The sequence below is a fragment of the Limulus polyphemus genome, unplaced genomic scaffold (assembly GCF_000517525.1).
Source record: "Limulus polyphemus unplaced genomic scaffold, Limulus_polyphemus-2.1.2 Scaffold501, whole genome shotgun sequence".
NCBI classification, from domain to species: Eukaryota; Metazoa; Arthropoda; class Merostomata; order Xiphosura; family Limulidae; genus Limulus; species Limulus polyphemus.
In genome coordinates this window covers 219529-230181 of record NW_013666111.1, presented here as the reverse complement: position 1 = coordinate 230181, position 10653 = coordinate 219529, and the positions used below count along the sequence as shown (strand labels likewise).

The following is a 10653-nucleotide window of genomic DNA, read 5'->3' as shown; positions in this document are numbered from 1 at the left end:
GAAATTGTTGTTTTAAAGTGAGAGTAATAGTGTTTCTGTAGATGGGTTGAAACTAATAGTTTACATACAAGATATTCACTTAAACGTATTTAATGTCAAATCCAAATTAGTGAACATGTATCTTCTCCATTCCATCAATTATTCTACCAGCGCTTAATCTGCTAATCTCACACTACGACTCCAAATTGTGTTTTCTTAAACCCTTAATTGTTTTACCTAGTGAATGTTCGTGTCTTTGAATATTTCCTGTAATACTTATCTCTTAATTACTAATATCCATAATTCAAATATGAAATGCATGTTTATAGAGAAGCACACTCACCAATTCCTCTTTATTACTGGGATAGTTATAATTTGTGTCTCTTGTTTCGGAGTTTCACTTAAAGCAATGTAACGTCAGATATCCTTAGCTTTTGAACTGATAGACCATGGGGAAGGTAGCTAGTCAATGTCATCAACCTCCAACCTTTGGGCTATTCTAAACGAATAGTAGTATTTGACTGTCAACAACGGTCCAAACGTATGGAGAGCATATTTATTCCCGGCGAATGGATGCGAACTATGGGTCTTTGGACAGTCTGGCACGCTAACCACTAGGCCACGCCAAGCCCTAGTAAGGGTTAATCCCAAGTCTAGCTTTTGTTTTTCTAAGTGCCGCTGTTGTGAAACTAACGAGTAAAATATTTTATATTTGTTTACAAATCTGTACTACCACACAAGGGCCTGTATATATATGGTATAAGCAATAACCTTACTCATAGTTAGTTAAATTAAAAAATTATTAGGTTATTATTTTTATTTGTTATATAATGTATAATAGCTAATGAGATACCAATTAAGGCTCCCCCCCCTTAGAAATGAGATTCGAAAATTGTATTTGACTGGATTGAATATTTATAGACTATTATGACATCACTTAATTATGCAATCCTACACCCCTTAAAATAGCAAATGAATAAGCTATACAATGAAAGTTTGGAGAAATTGAGTTTGTACAAGGTAAGGTAGAAGAACAAGTCACAATTAACCCGCAAGAACAACAATTTTAACAATTTGCATTAAAAAAAAGACACAATCGGGGACTTCAATTTATTATAACGCAAAATATTACAGAAGATATGGACCTTGTACGGAGACCATGTTGTTGTGGTGTTTCAAAGAATGTGAAGTAGTATAGGTTTTATAGGATAAAACTTCAACATGAAAACAGTAAGTTTGTAATTAATAACAAGCATGAATCAACAAGATGGTTTTGGAGTCTTGTTCTCATAAAAAAGATACAAATTATCGGTCTCACAACAGAAACAAATTGCAGGCCAATTATACTAGCTTGATGCTCGACAGTATAAAGGTTTACAGAGCTGTTATAAAGCTGAAGTACAGACCAACAGCTAAAATATATAGAATGCAGTGGTTAAATTGTGATTTTGAAAGAGGCGGAACGACTTTTTTTAACCCAATTATAGTAGCAGTGTGGATCACAACGTCGTCCCACAGGGGAGTTACACTCCCTGAGAACGTATTCAGATGTTAAATAGTGCCGTCTTGTGCATAATTAATTTACACATATTACCACAAAAAGTTAAATAATTCAGTTATTTCAGAGTTGAATTCAAATATTTTAGGGTAAAAGCAGTGTTGTAACTACAAAAGGTGCACCCCCCCCCGCATAAATGTAATTAGGCCCCTTACGTTTATTTCCATATAATTGTAATTACGATTCTGACTAATTGTTTATTTGTTCGTTTTAGAGCAAAGCCTCATTGAGCTACCTGCTGTGTTCAGATTTTAGCGCTGTAAGTCCGTAAACTTACCGATGTTCCACTGAGGATTCTGGCTAATTAACATCATTAACTTAACAGAATAGTGCAACCGTCTTTTAATTCAAACAAGTTAAATTGTACAAGGAAGTTGAATGGGGTAAAATACCAGGAACTTAGTGCTTAGATCCTCAAGAAGCGAAACGTCTTTCCGGACTATTCCACTCCAAATTTAAACCCTGAATTAGAATGAATGACTAAAAGCTACAGAAAATTTGGAAACCTGTTATTATTCACAAGTGAATATTAGGAGTGTATGTAAATTGTTATTCAACTGTCATCTGTGTTGTTTTTGTTTGTTTGTCTATAGGTTGAAGATTTTAGGAAGCATCGCTTGTTTGTTTGTTTGTTTTGAATTTCGCGCAAGGCTACACGAGGACTATCTGCCCTAATTTAGCAGTGTAAGACTAGAGGGAAAGCAGCTAGTCATCACCACCCACTGCCAACTCTTGGGCTACTCTTTTAACAACGAACAGTGGGATTGACCGTCACATTATAACGCCCCCACGGCTGAAAGGGCGAGCATGTTTGGTGGGACGGGAATTCGAACCAGCGACTCCAGATTGCGAGTCGAGCGCCCTAAACACCTGGCGATGAAGGGCTGAAGCATCGTCAAAAGGCTATACGTTTGTTTGTCGCTACACTTTGCCTGTGCTTTGTCCACAGCGTGTATTGAAACCTAACTTGTAATACTATAAGCCCTCAGACTTGCCGCTGAGCTACAGAGGGACAAGGCTATACGAATGTGTTGAAGAATACGTCAAATTATATTTTGTTTACTTCGCAATTTCTCGCAAAGTTACACAAGGTTTATCTGCGCATTACTGTCCCTTTTTTTGAACTTACATGCAATAAGAAGGGTAGTTAGTCAACAGCATTCATTGCGAGCTCTTGCATGACCGAATAGTAGAATTTGACCGTCACTCTTATAACGTACACACAGCCTCGAAGTGCGGAACACATTTTTTGTTTGTTTTTTATAGCAATGGGTCGCAAACCATGACTCCTCGGATTCACAGTCCAGGTACGCTAATCACTAGACTACGCCCGGTCCTATAAAACAACGAAATTGTCAATTTGAAATAGTGAAGTTGAACTAATATGCATTTTTAAGTTCCGTGTTAAAATGTATCAGGTAAAGATTTCCGAATCAAACTTTAGGAAACCTAAGGCACGGTTTCAAAAATTAAAAAGATTCAGCTAACAGAAACCTGAACATGGTTAAGTGATTTCCTTGATTTCTATTAATGTTTTACTTGCTTGTTTCTTGTTAAGCACAAAGCTACACAAATGGCTATCCGTCTGTGCCCACCACGTGTATCGAAACCCGATTTGTAGCATTCCAAGTCCGCAGACTTATCGCTGAGATACTTGGGGGAATTATATGAATGAAATTTGGAAGAACAATAATACAGCTTGATTTCAAAATGATATCCGTACGATGTTTATAATTTTATTCAATAGTTTCATAATGTTTGTTTCTTCTAGAGCAAAGCCAAATTGAATTATCTACCGTGTTCACCGCTAGGAATCGAACCCCGGATTTTAGCGTTTTAAGTCCGTAGACTTATTGCTGTTTTGTCTCACTAATATGCTCTTTTAAATTAACTATAACCGTATATTAAGCTTTAACACGTGAGTTGAATTTAAAAAAGAATTTCATCAATACTTACTTAGCTTATATGAAAATATTGTTAAAACAATAAAATGGTGATTTGAGCTGAAAACATTGTTTAATTTATATCAAAGAAAACCTTGTAAAATAAATAACAAATTTCAATTTTTTCATAAAGCAGATAAAACTTGTGGATGTGGAAAACAGCTGAATTTGTATTTATTTTGAATTTCATTTTTAGAAAAATATATATTATTTTGGCAGCAGTGATTCAAGCCATAATTTTGATAAAAGTCAAATTGAATCAAGTTAAAGATTTCCCACATGATGTATTATTTAAAATAACGCATACACTGAAGATGGTTATTTCTGTCGTATTTACAAGATGCAACAAACGAGCTTTTCCAAGACTACAAAAAAATAATTATCTGGGGAAAACATGGCCACATAAGCTGTTTGTTTTTCCCACTGTGTTAATACATTTACAAACGTCAGAATAGAAGTTGAGAGCTGACGAAATATTGTTTAATGTGTTTTAAGTAATATTTTCTTAAATGAATATAATGGATATCTTACATTACATCAGAATCTTAAATTCTATTTTTTTTTAAGAAATAAAATGGTGGTTCAAGCAAGTTTTGGTGATTATATGTGTTTGGTAATATCCTTTACGCTCTAGTGATAAACTACTTTGAGAAAAGACCTATGAGAATTAATCACAAACAAAACATTAAACATGTGGGAAATGAACGACCTTAGCTCCTGTTTCTTATCATTCTAACACTTTGGGCTTCCAGAAGGTATCCATTACTACAGAAAGCACTGGAAAGTTCGCTGTCAAAGATCGTGAAAAGGAAGTCAACGAGTGGAAAATAAAGGCTTTTCTATTTCTGCGGACTGTACATTAGGATTTCAACTAAGGAAATGCCCATTTTCCTCCATTGTCCGTGGAAGTAGTTCTTGGAACTGCTGATCTGGATACGCATCATTACTCTCCATGAAGTAATACAGTTTGTTTCCCAATTCATAATGGGAGTTTGTTTTTATTCTCATAGTTCCATCTGGTACTGTAAGTATAGACACCTCATCTCTTTGAGGGCTGTATGAAATGTTGCTACTTCTTCGGACTTTACATTCTCCTGCGTTGCAAGAGAAATTGTGATGACGGCATATAACAAATGATATTAATAACCCTACCAACACGAGCAAACAGCCTCCAACCAATGAAAACGTTATTACTATAGGGGTTGGCGTATTTTTGAATCGGAGTTCGTCTCCTCTACGGGCATTGACAGTTGGGTGTTTGTATTGTTCTTGCTGCGTGTCGTGGTTTCCTTCAATAAAACCCATTGTCTTATTGTTAATTGGAAGCGTTGAAATATTACTCCTGTTTACAAATGACACCTTAACATCCTCGAGAAAATCTGTGAACTCACCATTTGCAACAGTTGTTCTGGTAATATTTGATGTTCCTGTTTGAATATGGCTTATATTATCCTTATCGTTGCTGGTGTAAATGGGATTGATAAGTCTGGTATTTGACACTATTGGCGTTATTGAAACGTCACTCGAGATACGGGATGGAGTGACGGTTTCACTATAAGATGATACTTCTGAGGTACGTACACGTGGTTCTTCATTCCTCGAGGGATTTGATTCAAACTGTTTTATCCACAAATTAGGTTGACTTCTGTTCAGCTTAACCGACACAAATGTTCCATATACAGGGATCGAACTTCCAACAGGTTTTGCTGTTATTGATAAGAATCCTTTTACTGAAAGACCAGGTGTGTCTCCGTTCTCTTTGGAATTCCTAAAATCTGTCTTGGTTTCTGAAGAAGTTATATTCTGTGTATTTGTAAAGTCCTCCTTCTTGAGAAGCATTATCGGTTTGAATTTAAAATGTAGAGGAGAAGCACAACGAATGTCATAGCTCTGGTAAAATTGAACGGTTGAGGTAGTGATCCATTTTTGAAGCCATAAAATGGACTGGTTGCAATGCCATGTATTCCCACTCATTTTTATAATCTTTAATTTTGGGAAGAAAGAGGGAAAATCAGAACGAAGGTTGATAAGGTTATTGTGCATAATATTTAGTTCTCTGAGATTACGTAGGCCATGGAGGGCTCTGGTGGCATTAAGAACCTGACTACAAAACTGGGCGCTGTCGTATAGCTCCAAAGTGTGCAGGTTCGTCAATGTGTCAAACATTAGCTCATCAAATTGTACAAAGGAAGAAATGCGAGAAACCTGGAGGATTTGGAGATGGTTCAATCCAAAAAAACATCTTGGCTCCATTAGTTTAATTTCATTCTGAGAAAGATCCAAGATCTGAAGGTGACTAAGCTTTTCAAAAATACCAGGTGTCAGATTTCTTATCTTGTTAGCTTGGAGATCCAGACTTTTTAAATTAAAGAGGTCGCAGAAGGCACATTCTTCTAGCTCTTCAATCTGATTCCTTTGAAGAAATAACTGTTCCAAGTTAATTAGCCCTTGAAAACTAAATGATGATACTTTTTTCAATCTATTCTCCTCTATGTAAAGGGCGCTCAAAGATGGTGGTAAGTTGACAGGAACTGAACTCAGTTTATTACCGTTTAACCATAATCTATTCAGAAATTCCAGCCGCCCCAAAGCATCATTTTCAATTTCTGTAATATTGTTATCATCTAGAACAAGAAGCTCAATATAATTGTAGCTTTCAAGATCTCCAGCTGGGATGTAAGTAATGTTATTTTTGGCTAGTCTTAAGTCTCTAACAAATCGAGTTAAGCTTTGAGGCACACGCTGTATACCAATATGTGATATATCAATATACTGGAGTCTGTTGCCAAAAAAATCCAAGCGACATAAGGTAGTAAGGGGATTGTTGCTCAAAATGAGATGAGCTAAATTTGTTAAATATTGAAAGGATCCCACTTCAATTAGAGAAATATTGTTTGAGTCTAGATTCAAATATTGAATCTTTCTTAATCCTGTTAAGCTCTTAGCTGTCAGTCGTGGAATCTGATTGGCCCTTAAGTTGAGCTGTTCTACAGCTGATAATTCTCCAAAGGCTTCTTCAAAACTGACAAGAAAGTTAGAGGAGACGTCCAAGTAGCGTAATGCAAATACACCATCGAAAGTTCCTCTGTTCAGGACAGTGAGCAAATTCTGACTTAAATCCAAACGTTTCAGAGTCTTAAGATTTAAAAAAGTGTCATTGGAAATAACATGTAGCTGAGCTTGTTGAACTATGAGCTCTTGTAACTGTACTAAGCCCGTCAGGTCTGCAGAAGATAAGTATGGAATCATGTAGTTTCGAAGTTCAAGTCTAATAACCGTTTTGGGAATGTCAGATGGTATTACCCACGATCCATCTCCAACACAGCTAACATAATGGAACCCTTCGTCACAAAAGCAGGCAGTCGGACATGCTAGTGAACCCTTTCCTAGCATGATATTCAAATATATTACCGAGTGAAATAATGTTGCTTTTAAGGGATGTAGCACTTCAGACGCTCCCATGGCGATGTTTGTCCACAGGTCATAGATTTTAGATCTTGACCTTTGTAAAAGTATTTCAAACGAGACACAAACTATTCAGTTGCACATGAAAATTGTTTTTTCTCGTCTTTTTTAGAGTTTAACTAACTATTGTATTGTGCAGTTGTAAAATCTTTGGCAGATAGTCAATGATTTTTGTTTGTTTTTCTAGAACAAAGCCACATTTGGCTATCTGCTGTGTCCACTGCGGGGAATCAAACCCCGGATTTAAGCGTTGTAATTCAGTAAACTTACTCACCGAGGAATGACAATCAATGAACCACAGTTGAGCTGCTGATATTTGAAAACATATACTATTTGTTCCCTTTTTTTTGCCGCAATACACATGAGTTAAGAGATTGTCTGAATCTATTTGTCATTAGTTTGTAATAACGAGATGGTTCATTTATTAAGTTCGACAAGGAACAGTTAAAGTACTGTGAAATATGAATTTCATTCAAAATTCTTACCACCCAGAGCAGGATTTTGTATATTGTTTGCAATGCAGCTCGTTAATCGCAACATTATTGGATCCTACCAATCAGAAGTCGTCTGACATCTGGCTTTAGAAGATGTTTTGGATACTTCCAGATTTAATTTCAATTCCAATACAGATAAAAGCGTTTCCTCTAGTCCAATGAGCTCAAACGCACGTGTACCTTGCGGCATGCAACATAATAAAGTTCTAGCCACTATACTAGTCTAGACAAAAAAAAAAAGTATTTTGGCCCGAGAGAAGCGTAATGTAACTTAATTAAAACAACTCCACATGGCGAGCACTTTTTATACAACACTATTTGTGGCAACACTATTCAATTCCGTGTTCTTTTTTTAAGTCCAACTTTTGTTATTATACACGGCACAAGAAGTCCAACACTATGAGCTTGTGCAAATATATCTATAAGACGACTGTTTTCTGTTCTTCATCGAGCTGCACCTGAAGTGAAATAGAAATATAATTTAAATTTTAAATCACTCCAATTTATATATTTTATTGAGTTATATTAAAAAGCAACTTAAGTACATTAAATTAGAATTTTTCTCTCTATTTCTATATATTACATAATGAAAAAAAAATAGTATGAATTTAACTTTATTAAACAATAGAGGGCGCGGGCAAATGGATTCTTTAATTTTGAAAGATAACCTAAATTTAAGGTAACTGTAAAATCTCGCACATACATAAAACTATAACAAGATTTAATGTTTTTATGTGAACTTAATACACAAATTATTCTTTGTTAATTGCTTTTACCGTTACCTCTAATATAGTTTTTTTAATGTCTAGATCATAGAGTTGCCAGGAATGACCGAATCGGCAACATCTACATCCGAAAAAGCATAGTGTGACAGTCATGACTCATACCATAAAAGACACAAGGAAGCCATCTCAGATTTCTATGGACACATCAAGTAGTCAGATCAATATAAATTAAGAACAAATCTCAAAAAAAAAGAAAAAAAAAGGCTTGACACCATTAGAGAGGACATGGAAACGTACGGTGTTGAAGAGGAAGACGCCATGATGGATCGGAATAAATGGAAGCAGAGGATTCGCAAAGCGGATCCCACACTCAAATGGGGTAAACGCTAAGATGATAAGGATCAGGTGTTCTAAGAACTTTTAGAGCTGGAACAATTCCCCACACCCATTTTAAGGGATGCAAAAATGATAAACTGAGTATATCTGTTGCTAGGGTAATACAGTTTCATTTCAAGTTAAACAATAATGAAGAAAACATTAATACAGCTAAAGCTCGCGATCCTTTTCTCGACTGTTCTACAGTTGGATGTGTTCTTTTGAAATATTTGGTAAAAATATTGCCAAGTTCAGTCACACAACGATCACGAACAAGTTTATTTCTTCACCAAACTTTTACTACAGCTATATTCACTTTTAAGCCTACTCTCAGATATAAATCTTTTCAAAATAAACTCCGAAACTACTGTAGGCCTCACACACTAATAATGTTTAAATATAATCTTCTTTGGTTGATAACAAACCTACTTATTTATTAGCTTGCAGAAGCACTAACTCTGAATAATTTTATTCGATCAACAACTAAATCAATCATCCCTCTATCCTCAACTACTCGATCACCCAGTTCTGTATTTATATTGTACCCTTACCTCTAGATATTAGACGAAGCTTTTCGATTAATACACTTCATGATTAGCAGCTTCCTCTAGCAAATAACTAAATTATAACATTGAAAATAAAGCTTACAACAATAGGTAAACCAATTATAAATGTAACACATTTGCCCGGGTTGTTCACAATATTTTTGGTATATCTAATTCATTCTTTGAGATACCTAATTGGAAATGAGCAATCCGACTGAAGAAAGGCCAAGCTTTCTTTTGATGTAACTATATTTCGAATCCATTAAGAAATAAGAAGTTAAATTTCCATAAATTTTATTTACAAAAAGCAACAATTGATTTCTCTTAATACAAGTTTATGTTAACTAGCTTAGAGCTACTCTACTATGTTTACCATTTTTGATTAATGTGGAATTAAAGTCGGATTTTGATTATGAATTTTTGTAGCTCAGTTAGAAAATGTCGATAACAACGAGGGTACTCAAGTGATGAGTCAAAACTTTCGAATCATTACAAGTTCTTATCATATGACATTAAATTCTTCAACTGTATATTAGATTAACTTAATTAATTACTGGGTTAATTTTTATTTCTGATCTATGTAGATAGCCTTCTTTGATCAGAAGTTACGAATAACTATATATATTTTACAGTAGGTTTATGTGAATTAAAGCAGCTTTGAAATAGCTTTCGTGTAGATAAAATGCTTTGCATACAAGATAGTTAAACAGATACACACTAATTAGGCTTAGACCTGTTAAAGTATAAATAGTTGGAATATCGAACTTTGGAAGCTGCAGGAGGACATCTAGTAATTTTAACTTGATGAATTGCACTAACAAATCACAGTGTTCCATGAGAAAACGATGACTTACACGTGAGTAGACTACATAAAGTCAAAAAGAAACTAGCTTCCCAGGGATCTACATCGACAACAATGTCTGGGATAACGGAAACATCCCGTTCTTGTTATTTGGCGGTACGTGCCGAGACTAAGGTTCGGTTAACGGCGTTTAGAAATATTGCAGTACGACCAACTAAAACCAGCTAATGTAATTTGTGTGCGTGGAATATCTGCACGAAAGAGTCACTGGTAATATACATGTCAAGTTTCAACATAATATTACAAAGGCGTTTTTTTTTACACACCAGTTATAAAAAGAAAGGATAGAATAACACATCGTGTGCTACTAGCATTGAAGTTTGTACCCTTAGAGTGTACTTTTTCCTTCTTCTCACTTATCATTCATCAGAATAGCTTGTCTGCCAAATAATATGGAAGAATAAATCATTCAAATACATATATGTATAGCGGCTATTTTCCGTGAGTAAGAAGCCCGTTCTTGAAATTTTGGTACTTAAAATTATAACTCTATACCCCTGGTGAAAAACGATTGATCATTCAGCCCGGGTTTTGCTATCTAATAGGTTTGAATGCAGTTTACTTCCACGTGGGTGAGTTTCAGTGGACAAATATGTTTTAAATATTTCTGAGCTTACCTCGAAGCTTCACAAGTTGGTTCAGATCTTCAATCTGATTCTTGGTGTACCGCCGCCGGAAAAAAACATAAACACACAAACAACTTTTCA

The 10653-nt window shown here is 35.2% G+C and overlaps 1 protein-coding gene across 2 annotated transcripts in view; it reads right to left on the bottom strand.

Moving 5' to 3' along the window:
* Nucleotides 1-3569: 3569 nt before the first annotated feature.
* LOC106458684 (chondroadherin-like protein) overlaps nucleotides 3570-10653 on the bottom strand; it is a 48383-nt gene continuing 41299 nt past the window's right edge. For both annotated transcript variants that reach the window (XM_022384949.1, XM_022384950.1), the window contains exon 2: nucleotides 3570-7897. In XM_022384949.1, the coding sequence (XP_022240657.1) occupies nucleotides 4348-6942 (2595 nt within the window). In that variant the 5' untranslated portion in view covers nucleotides 6943-7897 and the 3' untranslated portion in view covers nucleotides 3570-4347. The remainder of the gene's footprint in view (nucleotides 7898-10653) is intronic.